General features: G+C 34.4%; 1 protein-coding gene across 6 annotated transcripts in view; it reads left to right on the forward strand.

Annotated features, from left to right (window-relative positions):
- The window catches only part of LOC106105947 (segmentation protein cap'n'collar-like), a 115,932-nt gene that overhangs the window by 81,237 nt on the left and 17,046 nt on the right, over positions 1–17,649 (forward strand). For 5 of the 6 annotated variants that reach the window (XM_013286452.1, XM_013286451.1, XM_013286447.1 and 2 more), the window contains 4 exons: positions 9,568–9,662; positions 10,963–11,045; positions 12,251–12,330; positions 13,747–13,846. In XM_013286452.1, coding sequence (XP_013141906.1) covers positions 9,568–9,662; positions 10,963–11,045; positions 12,251–12,330; positions 13,747–13,846 — 358 coding nt within the window. The remainder of the gene's footprint in view (positions 1–9,567; positions 9,663–10,962; positions 11,046–12,250; positions 12,331–13,746; positions 13,847–17,649) is intronic. The other variant, XM_013286450.1, reaches the window with a different exon arrangement.

Below are 17,649 nucleotides of genomic sequence, written 5' to 3' on the forward strand. Positions count from 1 at the left end.
CACTTGACTTGTAATCTACAGGTCTTGGGTTCGAATCCCGCTGTACCAATGTGATTTACGATTTTTCGAATTATCAAATGTACATATTTTACCCGGCGTTCTTATGGTGAAGGAAAACATCGTGATGCAATCGGCGACGAAATTCACAGATATGTGTGAAGTCAACCAACCTGCACTGGTTTACTTAGGGTAGGCTCCGAGCCCCTCGGTGGGGACGTATAGTGAGCCGGTGATATGTGATGTTTTAAAAAAAATTAGCAAAACTTAAATCGAATAATGAACAAAAAATGAAAGCTCGTATTGATGTAGCGGTTTTAAATATCGTTTAGTTTACAAATAAGGAATACAGTTATGTTTTCAAGATCGAGAAAGTAAGATACAGTACAGAAATTAAGCGAAGATTGAATGTGCTTATAACGGATGAAAGTATGGACAGAAAGATATGCTTAAGAAACCTCACTAATATTATAATTGCAAAAGTATAGATGGGTGTTTGTTAGTCTGTAGCCTAAATTACTGAACTGATCTGGATGTAATTTAGCATAGATGTAGAGGATAGTCTGGAAGAACACATAGGCTATTTATCCCGGGAATAGTTACGGTTCCCGTGGGATTCATTAATTTAGTTTTTTAATGTTTACTCGATCATTCTGCAACGGTTCAACATATCTTATTGAAATTCGGCACAGATATAAAACAAAGTCTGGAGTACACATGGGGTAAGGTTTATCCCCGAGAAATGTCCGGTTCCCGGGATACGTAGTTGTTATTTATATAGTTCGTATGTTTTCTAATATCAGGCGGACGAAATCGCGAATATTATAAATGCAAAAGTTTAGATGGATGTTTGTTAGAATTTGTAGTCTAAACGGCTGAACGAATCTGGATGAAATTTGGTATAGATGTAGAAGATAGTCTGGAAGAACACATAGACTACTATCTCTTCTTTTTTTTTTGTTTTATCGATTTTTGTCGCAGTTCGTTTATAAATGTTAAAAAGATTGTAGCTTTTAAGGAACACTGACATTTTTCCCAAGTCTCTATAAAAAACAATTTGTGGTAGATACTGGCATACTGGCGTTCAGACATACTCGTAACTCTCATATAGGTAAAAAAAAATCAAAAAACAAGGTAAAGAAGTAACTCATCAGACGAAACGCGGAATTGCCTCCATTTCACGACTGTTTTCTGTGTGGTCGTGGTATTACTGGGGTCGTGCCGGCCCATTCGTGCAAAGATGTTAAAGCGGGCTCTACCACTGTTGAACTTCCTCAGATATACTAATTTCGTATCTTATCCATTATTGTTTCACATTCATCATTAGGCCAACATTCGGATAGTTTTTTTTAAATTAACAAACAGTATTTATTAACTAATTAAATTACGTTTACGGCCAGAATGAAAGCACGAGATGTAGCCTCTTAAAATAAAACCGTTATCGAATGACGGTATGCCACTTTAGCGATTCTGGCGATTTCACACTGCTGTTAAGAGGTGTTTTTAACAACGGCTTGTTAGTACTGTTATTCATATAACGTTTAACGTTATAACGTTACGCTATTTATTAGGAAAAATAACTGATTATGTTAAAATGTGGATGTTAGAGTTAAAAAGAATATTATAATTAAAAATGTTTAGAATGTTAGTGTGTTTATTCTTAATAAAAAAATTATGGTTTTGTGTTTTAAATTAACAGTTGAATTGTGCAGTTAAAAGCGTATATAGACAGAATTTTTAACTATCATTTAAACAGTCTAGTTAAAAATGTGCGTGTATAGACAATTTTTTTACTATCAGTTGAACTGTTCAGTATAAACTGTGCGTGTGTAGACAAAATCATTGTCAGATGAACTGATCAGTATAAATTGTAACAAAATTATAACAGTCAGTTTAACTGTTCAGTTAGAAATGTGCGTATCTAGACAAATTTCAATTGTCAGTTTCACTGTTAAATTTGAGTGTGATTTAAGACAGTGATCAATACTATAAACGTGTACTATATTTTATGAATAATTCAAAATACTATGAAAATGTAACAGTTATTTGCAATAGCATTCCAATAACTGGTTATCGAAAACGTACGTTATAAAAACACAGCTTCCGCGGTCACTACGCCGGACAGTGACGCTTCCATCGCGACGCGGGACGCGCGTTTTTAGAATATGGAACGCGAGGGAATTCGAAAACCAAAAACAATCAAAGCGCGCCAAAAGAACTCATAATGTGACATTTGTTTTTTTTATTTATTTAAACGTCAAACGTACCTGATTTTTTAATTCCGTGCAATAAACCACTTTAGTGGACAGTCTGATTTTAAGTGCAATATTTTTTTAATTTAGTTTAAGTTTTTTGGTGTTATTTGTAATTTTTTAATATGGATTTTCATGAATATCAGGTGAGTTTTGTATCAAAAAAGTTTTGAACTTATCCAAGATTAAAGTCAGAATTTTATAAAAACCAGCTGATGCTCGCGACTTCGTCCCCCGTGAAATAAAAATAATATGTTAATCGCAGAAAAATTACCTTTCTAAACGTGAAATAATTTTTAAAATGGGCCCAATGGTTCTTTAGTTACAATACATACAAACATACAAATCTTTCCTCTTTGTAGTAATAGTAAAGATTAGAATCATACTAATATTATAAATGTGATAGTTTAGATGGATGGATGGATGGATAGATGGATGGATGTTTGTTAGAGTTTGTAGCCTAAACTGCTGAACGGATTACGATGAAATTTGGTATAGATGTAGAGGACAGTCTGGAAGAACATATAGGCTACTCACTTTTCTTTTTTTTAATTGCACGCGGACGGAGTCGCGGGCGAAAGCTAGTTATTTACTAAATGTACTGCCAGCCGAATATTGAATACTCGTAGAATCTAACACTTCGCACCGGAAGCGCTTACACTTTGACAGAAGTCAACACATTTGACTAAACTATCGAACAACTGTTCGGTTGTCGAATGTTTCGCAGTCAACTGTTTAGTTGTATAACTAGGAATAACTAGGAATCAAAGCGAGACTGAACAGTTGTGCCAGTTTAGTCAACGGTCAACACACAATCTTTTAAATTTATTATGCTGTTAGTGTTTATTTTAAATAAATTATACGCCAAATCATACTAATATAAATGCGAAAGTTTAGACGGATGTTTCTTAGAGTTTGTAGCCTAAACGGCTGAACGGATTTCGATGAAATTTGGTATAGATATGGAAGATAGTCTGGAAGAACACTTAGGCTTCTTACTTTTTTGTTCTACGCGGACGGATTCGCGGGCGAAAGCTGGTAATTAATTAAACATGAATTGAAGCATGTTATTAGTAAAGAACAGGGAAGTTCCTAGATTTGAAACCGTATTTAAAAAACAATAATAATAGTTATTTTGACAAAAAACAAGATGGCGTGCCAAACGGATAAAGAGACACATCAACAGTAATTTGAGGTTTTTGTTGACAAATTGGCGGATTATTATGGTATTATTAAATTACATGCTACTGGACCTTGCTGTGACCTTGAGACTTCAAGGTTAAAGTCATGGGAATCATAAAATGAAGGTCAAATAAGGCAGATGAAGTTTTCGCTAAATGACAAGAATATACCAAGCGAATAAACTTGTTGATAGGTTACTAATTATACTTACTTACTAATATTATAAACTAGTTGTCCCCGTGCGACTTCATCCGCATAAAATTATGAAAATTTTATTTTGTTTACATGTGTCAAATTATCAATTGCAAATGTCAAAATGACATGACAATGGCAACCTTGCTTTCTTGGTGTTGGCAGCAACTTATGGTCTCTTCCCATATTAGGGTTTTTATCCAAAATATTTACCTCCTAAGTTTAATGGCGTAAAATATATAGCCTAAAGCGTGACGTAAGTGTAGGGCTTTTTATTAACAAAAGAAGTATTCAAAAATATGCTGTAGTTGCTGACATGTTAGGCAACAAAGATTTTGTGTGTTTACGCTTTATTATATAGTATAGATGCGAAAGTTTAGATGGATGTTTTTTTATAATATTAGGTGGCGAACGAGCAAGCGTCCACCTGAATCCACCGAAATGGTGAGCGACAGGGGCCTTAGTGTATAGCCCCAAAAGTGAGAAGCCGATGTGTTCTTCCAGACTATCCTCTACATCTATGCCAAATTTCATTGTGATTCAGCCGTTTAGGCTACAAACTCTAACAAACATCTATGTAAACTTTCACATTTATAATATTCAGGAAAATTAATATTTATGGACATAAATAAAAACGCTCTATAGTTAATTAACCGCTCTTATTAAAACCATAGGCTACAGCATTGCGTGTTTAAAATTGCATACAAACACCATATCATTTGAAACCACCTTGAGAACTACCAAGGTCATAGTACTTCTCCACTTGTAATTAAATGTACTACACACGTGTGGGCAGAACCTAGGCTAGACTAGGCCTCGACACACCACTGCCCGGTACAATACCATGACCATAATATCACGCCTTCAAGATTAATTTTGACAGTGGTAGAGCCCGCTTTAACATCTTCGCACGAATGGGTCGGCTCGCCCGGTGTAATACCACACAGGAGACAGGCGTGAAGTGGAAGCAATTTCGTGTTTCGTCTGATGAGTGTGGTGCCTGAGGCCCTTACGCTTTACCACCCTTTTCTTATAAGGAGAGGATGGGAAGGGGAAGTCGATTTAACGGTGGAGACGCATAGGATGAGGAAATATCCCCTTTATGTGCTTCTCCTCCTTCGTCGATTTAGGATAGGCAACGTATTTGCAATTGCGGATGTCTATGGGCAGTCGCTTCGCTATTTTGGCGGATTTAGGTGGCCGCTTGCTCGTTTGCCACCTTTTTGTATATAAAAAAAGATAAGATTTAAAGAGACCATAAGTTGTTGCCAACATCAAGGAAGCAAGGTTGTCATGGTTTATCATGTCATGTCATTTTGCCATTTGCTATTGATAATTTGACAAATGTAAACAATAATAATAAAACTAATGCGGATGAAGTCGCATGGGAACAGCTAGTAGTTTATATGTTTAAAATTCTGTGAACAAAATTGTGGATAACAAGAACATTATCCTCTTGTTTCAGGTAAAAATGTATTTTCTTTATGATATGCGTGGATTTTGTATATTATAATGTGGTATTTGTAATTTGTTCGTAAGCTACCGTGTCCAGTGCTGCTCTCGTGTACGTCACAGAGTAGGTATCACAGATGTATAACTTTGTATTAATATGATTTTTATTATTCAAATGTAATCTGTATGGAATTGGAGATTTAATTATTTCTAATGATGTATGTTTTTTTTTTAATTTGTTTAGTTTTTAGTTTATTTTTTAAATGAAAAATTACAAATTTACCCTTTATTATATTAGTAGAGATTTATTCACCAAAAAACTTGATTCTATTTAGAATTTTACTCACAGTAAAACGAATCAATTTTACACGAATTATCGAAATATTTATATAAATAATAAAATTAAAAAGATCTATAAGCAAAACAGGATTATGTAATTAACGAATTTCTCTTAGTATTATTTAGTACAAGATTTCGTCCGCGTTGAAAAACCAAAAACAAGTACTTCCAAATAACCTCTACATGTAAATAAAATAATAATAATAAAAATACTTTTATTGTTGTCACAAAAACAGTTTCTTATGAGCTAAATAAAAAAAAAAGTTAAATCGACAACAATGGGCTGCAGGCTCAGTGTGGACCGCATGACCTAAGCCATGCGGAGCTGGTTTTCAGCCTGTCCCGGAGGGCAGCGTTGCGACAGTTCAGTGGTGCCCATCACGTGCAGCAGTCAGAGAAAATACAACAAGTAAATAAGTTATATAAAGGAAAACAGTACTAGCATTAAATAAAATAAAAATGTCTATGACAATCATGGATCTGTTCAGTAGTTTAGGCTACAAACTGTAACATCCATCTAAACTTTCACATTTATATCAGTCAAATATTTTTTCGTCAGTTTTATTATAATGGTACTACTGTAATAGACTGTGGCATCACAGAGGCCTATATAATTAACTCCGTAACTCTGATGTAGATTTTAACGCATCTCTGAAGCTTGGAGAACATTCTAGTCTAGTTTGACGTGTTCCTATTCACGAAACACTAACAAGCTATTAATTTTTTCCACCCTTTTTAGAGAGAAGATGGGAAGGAAAATTTTTATTCTTATAGAAGTTGGAACCGATAGATTTATAGTTATAACTCATGAATTAAAAATACTGTTTTCACAAATTAATAATGACTATAACAAATAATGAGAGTAAATAAATGTTTATTATTACAGCCGTACGTAATCGAATTGGATTTCGCTATTATTTATGTCATCGCTAAATTCTCTACACTATAATCAATACTAGAATTGTCCTCTAAATTAGTTAATAAGAAAATAATAATTTTAGTTGAGTTTGTTAATTATTTAAACCGAATATCTATAGTTCATAATTGTTCGCTGCGTGTTTGTTTCGTCACTACGATACTTCCTATGCGTCATTTATCAAACTAATCTTAATTAGACAAACTATAGTGTGTCTAAATAATTTAGATTAGTTTGATAAATGACGCATATGAAGTACCGAATTTAATTTATATGAAGTCAAATGCCATACTTAATAGACAGGTATCGTAGTGACGAAACAAACACGCAGCGAACAATTATGAACTATCGATATTCGGTTTAAATAATTAACAAACTCAACTAAAATTATTATTTTCTTATTAACTAATTTAGAGGACAATTCTAGTATTGATTATAGTGTAGAGAATTTAGCGATGACAGAAATAATAGCGAAATCCAATTCGATTACGTACGGCTGTAGTAGTAATAAACATTTATTTACTCTCATTATTTGTTATGGTCATTATTAATTTGAGAAAACAGTGTTTTTTATTTCATTAGTTAAAACAATAAATCTATCGATTCCAACTTCTATAAGAATAAAAATCGAAAATCGATAAGATTCATGACTGATTTTACACAACCCATCTCTACTAAATTTCAAATGAATTGTCAAACTGATCTAAATTATTTAGACACATTATAGTAACGGCTTCACATTACTGGTACAAAATCTCGCGTGATACAGAAAAAGTAAAAACAGTTTCTACTGCTCGAGTTTGTAGACGATAATGTTGACATACAGTTGGTAAGAGCAAAGACAACACGCGTCGTTCTGCCAACGGTAAATGTAGTGTTTGTTTTTATGCCAGTATTGATGTTTGAAAAATTAAAAAGTATACTGGTAACTAGAATTTATATTGGCTGCTGCTCGCGACGTAATTAAAAAAAAAACATAGCCTATGTGGCACTGATAATGTAGCTTTTTAATGGTGATAGAATTTTTAAATCGGCCCAGTAGTTTTTGAGTTATTTCAATACATACAAAAATACAAATTATTCTTTTTATAATATTAGTATAGGTTAAAGAGCGCCGGTGGCTCAGTGGTTTAAGCACTTGACTTGTAAGCTACAGGTCTTGGGTTCAAATCCCGCCGCCATGTACCAATGTGATTTTCGATTTTTCGAATTTTCATACGTACATAATTTACCCGACGTTCTTACTGTGAAGGAAAACATCGTGATGCAACCTGCACATATCGACGAAGAAATTCAAAAGATATGTGTGAAGTCAACCAACCCGCAGTGGGCCAGCGTGGTTGACTGTGGCCTACTCACCCCTTATTAGGGTAGGCTCCGAGCCCCTCGGTGGGGACGTATAGTGAGCTGGTGATGATGATGATGATAGATTAACCATTTATGAAATGACAAACATACATAAACTTTTGTTTTTATATTAGTACGAATAAAACATCCCTTTCCAATTTCTTTTATCTAAAAGAGGCCTTTTAAGACTCAAAATTTGACTTTTATACGAGTTAGCGTCGTGTTTCTATCACAACGTATTTTTAACGCGCGTTAAAAAAACGCTTCTATGAATGAGGGCTGAAAATTAATGCGACCACCATGTCGTTTGGATATCATCATCATCATCATCACCAGCTCACTATATGTCCCCACCGAGGGGCTCGGAGCCTATCCTAGATTAGGGTAATTAGGCCATAGTCAACCACGCTGCACTGCGGGTTGGTCGACTTCACACATATCTTTGAATTTCTTCTCCGATATGTGAAGGCATCACGATGTTTTCCTTCACCGTAAGAAAGTCGGGTATATTATGTACATATGAAAATTCAAAAATCACAGGTACAGCGGGATTCGAACCCAAGACCTGTAGATTACAAGTCAAGTGCTTAAACCACTGAGCCACCGACGCCACCTATATTGGATATCACTTGTAAATATTAATTTTTATCGACATATGTCGAATTAACGGTGAATTTCGAATGATTTTAGCATTTTACAATCAGAACACAATTTGACGGGCACATGTGAATTTTCACTATTACGAAATGCCAATCAACTTTTTAAGGTTATGGTGTTCGCTATTTTGAAATTCTAATTATTTTACACCCTAATAGGCTGTTTATTCTAAACTAGCTGTTCCCGTGCGGCTTCATCCGCATGGAATTTTGAAAATTTTTTATTTTATTGTTTACATTTGTTCTATTATGAATAGCAAATGTCAAAATGACATGACATACCTTAACAATCTTGTGTCCTTGATGTTGGCAGCAACATATGGTCTCTTCCCACATTAGGGTTTTTATCTAAAATATTTACCCCCTAAGTTTAATGGGGTGAATAAATATAGCCTAAAGCGTGACGTAAGTCTAGGGCTTTTTATTAAATAAAGAATTATTAAAAAATATTCTGTAATTGCTGACATCTTAGGCAACAAATTGTGTGTTTACGCTTTATTATAATAGTAATAGACTAGCAATCGCCCTCGACTCCGTCTGCGTATAATTAAAATGGAAATAGCCAATGTTACATAGTGATATCGTTTTTAATGGTGAAAGAATTTTTTAAATCGGCCCAGTTTTTGAGTTATTTCAATACATGTACAATACAAATCTATCCTCTTTATAATATTAGTATAGGATCGGTCTGAATTAAAAAAAATCTGAAGTACATAGACTACTCACTTTTGGTTTTTTAATTTTTACGCAGACGGAGTCACGGTTAGTAAATAAATGAAGAGAAAAGATTTGTATTGTATATGTTACCGGAAATGTGTGATAACTAGGAATTGTATACTTTGTCTAGGAAGAGTATAGAATAACGAAGGTGTTTTGGCAATTTGTAATATGTTTCAAAGATTATTAAATACACTCATATCCCGGTAAAAACATTTGCTAGAAATTATGGAATTCTAAAATCGCAAAACAAGGCATGAAAACAATGTTTTCTATGAATAAAATAGTGTGGGTTATCAATACGCGATTTTAGGAGTTATACATTGCCTAGTAATATTGTACAATGACGGATTTCATACATTTCCGTCAACATATATTACAAAATAGTCATCTAAGCTTTCTCATTTACGAGTATATTAGTAAATTTAGACTAGGCGTTATTTATTTGTAAGTTATTCCGTTTAACGAGAGCCTACATAGGCTCAGTATTACCAACCTGATGTTTTAACACTTACAGACGCGGCCCCAGCGTTGGCAAGATCTGGCGTCTTTGCTTACCATCCCTCCGCCTCCGGAGCAATATCAACACTACCAACATCCGCATAACATAAGGTAAGATACAACAGTGTTTTCCATTTTTTTTAATATAAGTTGGCAAACGAGCAAGCGGCCTGAATCCACCGAAATGGACTGACCGCTGCACAAACATCCCCAATTGCAGCGTTGCCTACCCTTCATTGTAGGAGACGCACATAAAGAGGACATTTTCCCTTCCTATGCGTCTGCTTCTGTCAAATTCACTTCATTCCTTCCCATCCTTTCCTCTAAAGAAAAGGATGGAAACGAAAAGAGACTAAAATTAAGCCTCCGGCACCACATTTATCAGACGAAACGACGGTCGTCGTATTGCTGGGGGCGAGCCGGCCCATTCGTGTGAAGATGTTAAAGCGGGCTCTACCATTGTATCCCTTTCTTCCACCCTAAAACCTCAATCTCGTCTGGCATTTAATTAAACCTCTCATTAACGCCATCTATTGATAGTTCCTCAAAATCATAAAGTACCTAAATAGTAAAAAACCTGATAATAAAATTTTATAGAATGTCTCGTCTAAATATTTCTAAAGATCTTTGGTTTTAATTGAAAAAAATAAACATATTTAAATAAATAGGATTTTATTGGCACAAAAAACTACATTATGACATCTAATATACAACAACCGACATTTGTTATTACGAAGAAAGAATCCAAAAAAAAAAACAGCATACAATTTTGAAATAACTTAGAAATATTTTATTTACTGTTAACTCTAAAAACTAGAATTACAGTATGCTCTATTATATTAAAAAAAACTGCCTCAACATACATATATATCTATATCGATATATAATTAACTAAAATAAATAAATAAATAAAATAGCGTTTAATTCAGATCCTTTTACAAAGTTTTTGTACATTTTTCTTATTACTTATAAACTCCTATACAGTCACTTTATTACTCTAGGATTTGATTCTTTTTTATTTGTTGTAGATCTGTTTGCCAATCGACATAGTCCTCTTCCAACCTTTTCCACTCGCTTGTTTCTCTTGCCACCCTCCATGTTACACCTGCAACTTGTCTAATATCGTCATCCCATCTTTTCGTTTGCCGGCTTTTCCTTTTACCTGTTCTAGGATACCATTTTGTCACATTCTTGCTCCATTTATTGTGTCCTCGTATCATATGTCCCGCCCATCGCCATTTCAGTCTTCTGATTTTGGTTATCTGTACATTTGTCTTTGTTATTGCTCGGTTATAGCCTGTCCGATTTCCGACTACTGAGAATACTAGAAATATAATTAATGTGTGAAAAATACCTCTTGGCTAGAATTCAGATAACCCTAAACCTGACGATTTTATTTCTATAATTCCAGTGCTCATGGGACTCCAGCCGGGTATGGACCGAATTACCACACACCGATTGGACCAGTGCCTGATAAACATCCTGAAGCTTATGGTAAGATTGTGAGGAGTGACTAGGCCATAGTCAACCTGCACTGCGGGTTTTTTTTCTTTATTTCCTGCTGCTATGCTTTTTGGCACAAACTTGTTATCTTTGTAGTATTTTTTCTAGTTCTTTGCCTTGTTTTTTTTTGCACTGCGGGTTGACTTCACACATATCTTTGAATTTCTTCGCTGATATGTGCATCACGATGTTTTCCTTCACCGTAAGAACGTCGGGTAAATCACATTGGTACAGCGGGATTCGAACCCAAGACCTGTAGATTACAAGTCAAGTACTTAACCCTTAAAAGCTTGATTTTTTAAATTGAATTATAAAATTTCTAAGTGTACCTTTTACTGGGTTTTTTTTACTAAAGGGGAGAAATATGAAAAATATCAAAATAATATTTTTATATAGCGTGATACGAGTATGTTCCCTTTTTGTTTTCTAACTTGACTGATATAACCCCCATATCAAATTTGAAACTCGGAAAGAAGATATTCCGTACAGTAGAACCTCGATAAGAAGTCCAAAATATGTTAAGTTATCAAGGGTCTATGTTGTAGAGGTTTTGGGCTCTGATGGGAAGCGAACATATTATTTGAAGTTATAGAGGTTTTTAAGTTACCGAGGTTTGAGTTATCGAGGTTCTACTGATTAAAATAAATCGCGTTTTGTGACAATAGTTATCCTATTGCCTCTTTTATATCTTACTTCTTACTAATATTATAAATGCGAAAGTTTAGATGGATGGATGGATGGATGGATGTTTGTTAGCGTTTGTAGCCTAAACGGCTGAACGGATCTCAATGAAATTTGGCACAGGTTTAGAGCATAGTGTGGAAGAACACATAGGCTACTTTTTATCCCGGAAACAGTTACGGTTCCCGAGGGATACGTAACTTTTTGTAATTTATATAGTTTGCATGTTTTCTAATACCTTGCGACGAAGTCGCGGGTAACAGCTCGTACTTAATATTATAAAGAGGATAGATTTGTATTTTTGTATGTATTGAAATAACTCAAAAACTACGGGGCCGATTTTAAATATACTTTCACCATTAAAAAGCTACGTTATCACTGAGTAACATAGGCTATGTTTTATTATTATTACGCGGGCAAAGTCGCGAGAAACTTATGTATCCTAGACTGAACGGATCTAGATTGTCATATATGTAGAGGATAGTCTCGATTGTAATTTTTTTTCTTGTTCTCAGGTGGAGCAGCTCCGCTAGATGGCGCTTACAAAGTCGAATCTACCCACCATCCGCAACAACACGATGCATTGTACTATCAGGTAAAGTATACATCTATTCAAATATGTACGCTCTAGTGCTCGGCGAACAGTCACGTCGCGATATCTAATAGTGTTGTTTTGAGAAATGTTTTAGAAATCTTGCTTATATATGTATACTATTATAATAAAGCGTAAACACACACTTCTTTGTTACCTAAGATGTCAGCAATTACACCATATTTTTGAATAATTCCTTTTTTTATAAAAAAACCCTACACTTACGTAATGCTTTAGGCTATATACTTTCACGTCATTAAATTTAGGGGGGTAAATATTTTGGCTATAAACCCTAATGTGGGAAAGAGACCATAAGTTGCTACCAACATCAAGGAAGCAAGGTTGACATTGTCATGTCATTTTGACATTTGCATTTGATAATTTAACACATGTAATATTTTTTTTAATAATTTTATGCGGATGAAGTCGCAAGGGAACAGCTAGTTGTTTTACAATACCAATACATTAACACGCTTTTGGAATATCTTCACTCTATTATATTGGTAGAGCCCGCTTTAACATCTTCGTAGTGTAGGGTTCTACGCAATACCACGACCACAGACAGGCGTGAAGTGGCAGCAATTCTGCTTACTGATGAGTGTGGTGCCGGAGGCCTCATTTTAGTCCTTTTCCCTTTCCACCCTTTTCTTAAGAGGAAAGGATGAGAAGGAAAAGTGTATTTGACGGTGGAGACGCATAGGAAGGGGAAATGTCCTCTTTATGTGCGTCTCCGTTGAAGGGTAGGCAGCGCTGCAATTGCGGATGTTTGTGCAGCGGTCGCTTTCCATTTCGGTGGATTCAGGCCGCTTGCTCGTTTGCCGCCTTTTATTATAAAAAACTTTAAACTGAGTATAAGCAAATATTAATACTGTTTACTCATTTATTCTAAGTTTGACTTTATACTGACGTACGGAAGACGCAAAGGCTTTTGTAGAATATCAGCGTTTTTACCCCCCGGGACTAACATATAGCTGAGCAGAGAGCCTATCAGTTCTGCATTGCAACACATGGGTAGAATGTCTTATATGTTATCGGTGGAGGAGATGCATAGGAAGGGGAAATATCCTCTTTCTGTGCGTCTCCTCTGTCGTATAAGGGTAGGCAACGCTGCAATTGCGGATGTCTATGGGCAGTCGCTTCGCCATTTTGGCGGTTTCAGGTGGCCGCTTGCTCGTTTGCCACCTTATGTTATAAAAAAAAAATGTTTAATGTTTGTTTTTTTTTCTCTCGGCAATTTGTTTTTGTCATCAATTATTAGTTTTGATTATAAATAGTTTTTTTTTCTCGTTTTTATTTTGTATTTATTATGTTGCAAAGTTTTTGTGCTGATTTAATATTATATATTATTTTATCGCGTTTATTTGTAAGGTTGTGTATATTTTATTCTTTTTCTTAATTAATTATTACCGTTTGTTTTAGAACACTGGGGCAGAGATGGCGCCACCGAACCAAGATGGCTTCCTACAAGCCATACTTAATGACGAAGATCTACAATTAATGGATATGGCGATGAATGAAGGTAAGTTTTAACTTGTTATTAAGATACTAGCTGTTCCCGTGCGACTATATCCGCATGAAATTATAGAAAATTCATTTTATTGTTCAAATTTGTCAAATTATCAATAGCAAATGTCAAAATGACATGATGTCATACCATGGCAATCTTGCTTCCATTATGTTAACAGCAACTTGTGGTCTCTTTCCCACACTAAGGTTTTTATCCAAAATATTTACCCCTAAGTTTAATAGCGTGAAAATATATAACCTATAGCGTGACGTAAGTGTAGGGCTTTTTATTAAAAAAAATAATTATTCAAAACTATGCTGTAATTGCTGACATCTTAGGCAACAAAGAAGTGTGTGTTTACGCTTTATCATAGTAGTATAGATTTATAGCTTATTCCGCGTGAAATTAAAAAAAGTAAATATATATCTATGTTAATTATAACGTAGGTTTTTACGGTGAAAGATTTTTTGAGATCGGTCACTAAAATACAAATCTTTCCTCTTTATATTAGTATGGATTACTAGCTATTTTCGATATAACCTGCGGGAAATTAAAAAAAATAAAGTAAATATATAGCTTATGTTAATGATAATAAAGCTTTTTTAATGGTGAAATTGAAAATGGTCAAGTATTTTTTAAGTTATTTCAATACATACAAAAATACAAATCTTTCCTCTTTATACTAGTATAGACACACGCGCAATCGTCCGCGCGAATTTATTAAAAAACTATTTATTCTTCGGGAACCTGACATTTTGAGATTGAATCATATCCCATGTGTTACATAGTTTCTTTTATATCTGACTTTCAATAAGATATGTGGAACTATTGCAGTTTACGAGTTAATATGAAATAACTCAATATAACTCACGGGAACCGTAACTTGGAAATAGTTACGTATCAAAAGTATATGTGTACGTTTTTGGAATAGCATGTTCAAGTACACAAGCAAATTAAATGTACTGTAGATATAAAAATAAAACATACAAATGACAGGCTTACAGCGCTCACAAGGAAAATTGATTTTTTATGTGTTCTTCCAGACTACCTACATCTTTGACAATCATCGAGATCCGTTTGAGTAGTTTAGGCTACAAACTCTAACAAACAAACTATTACATTTATGATATTAGTTAGATTGTCTTTTTAGTTAAGATTATATTACTTCATACTAATATTATAAATGCGAAAGTTAAGATGGATGGATGTTTGTTAGAGCTTGTCACCTAAATGACTGAACTGATTTTAATGAAATTTGGTATAGATATAGAGGATAGTCGGATAGAGCACATAAATTTTTTTAATTCCACGCGGACGGAGTCGCGGACGAAACTTAATAATATACTTTTTTGTTGCTAAATTTTCATTTGTTTAATCATTACCTAGTGCTTCATTAGTGATAGGTTCAAGTTCCAACGGAATAAAACTCAAGTTATTTCGGAAACGCATATCATGAAGTTGTACCAAAAACACTAACGAACGGTTATTTTTAGTTAGGACTTTTAACTAACAAATAGGATTTTTATTGCGACAAAAAAAAATAAGACGTACACAAAACTTTAGAGCTAATAAAAGAAATGTGGCAAAAGGTGGCAAGCTCAACTAATGCAATGACGGCGCAGGCCGTTACTGCGCTGATTTTCAGCTGGAAACCGACCATTAATCGATATTTTATTAAGGCTAGGTCATCATCTCCCCTGCCTTATCCTACTCCCGTAGGTCGCACCGGGTTTTCGTCCTCCAAAGCACTCTATCTGTCATCTCAGTCATCGCTCCCTTCTCGATCATGTCACCTTTCACGCAATCCATCCATCTCTTTCTGGGTCTACCTCTACCGATGTACCTCCACATTCATAACTAACATCTTTCTTGTTACATGCGATTCATCCCTTCTCATAACAAGTCCATACCACTCTAACCTTTTACTCCTTACCTTCTCTACCACTGGGGCTACTCAAACTTCCTCTAATATACTCATTTCGTATCTTACCCAATCGTGTTATTAAGGCTAGGTGTAAGTATTTTTTTAGTTCTTAATATAATGTAATATTTATCATTATTAATAAATTTTATCACTTAATGTATTTAAGGAGATAATTTTTGTCGGTCACGCAATCAAAATAATAAATTACAATAATTTAAATCGTAAAAAAATAATTTATCGTATTTCTATCTATGCATTTTCATTGATAAAACTCTAGGGACTTTTTCAAACCAATATTAAGAATGATTTGTATATTTTTTTATATAATAAGGTGGCAAACAAGCAGGCCAATTGGCGCGAAGCGAAGGCGAAGCGACTGCCCATAGACATTCACAATAGTGGATGCGTTGCCTACCCTTAAGTGACGGAGAAGACCCATATAAGAGGATATTTCCCCTTACTATATGTGTCCGCCGTCAAGTCCACTTTCCTTCCCATCTGTTTCTTTTAAGAAGAGTGAGAAAGAAAAGGGACTAAAGTTAGGCCACCACACTCATCAGAGTGTACGCGGAATTGCTCACACTTCACGCCTGTCGTGTGTGGTCGTGGTATTACGTAGAGTACGTACGCCCTACAGTGTGAAGATGTTAAAACGGACGCTATCACTATATTTTTGTTTGTAATAAATAATCTTAAAAACTACTGAAGCGATTTAAATAATTCTTTCTCCATTAGAAGTTAATTTATCTGTGAGTAATATAGGCTATTTTTTTTTAATTTTTACGCGAAATTGCGAGCAAAAACTAGTATTTACTGAACTAAATTTAAATATGATATTCCCAAGGGCTTCTTATCTTTGCTTATCTTATTATTTCAACATTGAAATAACTACTAATGTATATTACAAAAAGATCAAAGTTCAAAACTGTAAGAAAGAATGCATTTGACTAAATTTGTAGAATTGTTTTTTTAAATGTCAAATTCGAATTTAGAACATTTTACTTTTAATTTAAAAATAGGAATGATGTATAAAAATTAAAAATCGAATTCGAAATCGTTCCAATTCTAAATTCAAATTTTGATCACTAAGCCGCGGATTTCCCCCAATCAATACACAATGTATTCCTGTCTCTGCTTTTACAAGGAGAATGAAAGAGATGCAGCACAAGTAGCGTGTTTTATAACACGTGATGTAATCTCCAATGTTTGTTCAAATGTTTGCCACACCTAAATCATGTGCAAACACTACGTCATAGAGTAAGGTACGCGTGTATTTGTGCTAATTGTGTGTTTCGGATGTTATTTTATGATATTTTCTTATAAGAATCTGTTAAAATACTCTACTGGTAAAAGTCTCTATTATAATAAAGTGTAAACACACACTTCTTTGTTGCCTAAGATGTCAGCAATTACAGCATATTTTTAAATAATATTTTTTTTAATAAAAAGCTCTACACTTACGTCACGCTTTAGGCTATATATTTTCACGCTATTAAGCTTAGGGGGTAAATGTTTTGGATAAAAACCTTAATGTGGGAAAGAGACCATAAGTTGCTACCAACATCAAGGAAGCAAGATTGCCAAGTTGTGTCATTGACAATGAACTAATCGAACCAATAATAATAACGAATGGTTAAATGTAACTGGGAAACCGGCCATAAATCAATTTTAAGTGACATTTGATTCTTCCCATGAGTAGGTTGTACAAACTTGGACAAGATGAGAGGTTATAATATCGTGGTTTCGTTCTAGAAAATCTAGTTAGTCAGGCTAAATTTTTTTGATACAAGTTCTACCGTACAAGGATCTTTCCGAGACTTTTTTGTCGCGGGATGTTTTTGTGCTATCGGAATATGTCTGTTTTTCATCCTAAAAGATGCAATCGTTTGAC

Source organism: Papilio polytes, unplaced genomic scaffold (assembly GCF_000836215.1).
Source record: "Papilio polytes unplaced genomic scaffold, Ppol_1.0 DF822622.1, whole genome shotgun sequence".
In the NCBI taxonomy this organism is placed as follows: Eukaryota; Metazoa; Arthropoda; class Insecta; order Lepidoptera; family Papilionidae; genus Papilio; species Papilio polytes.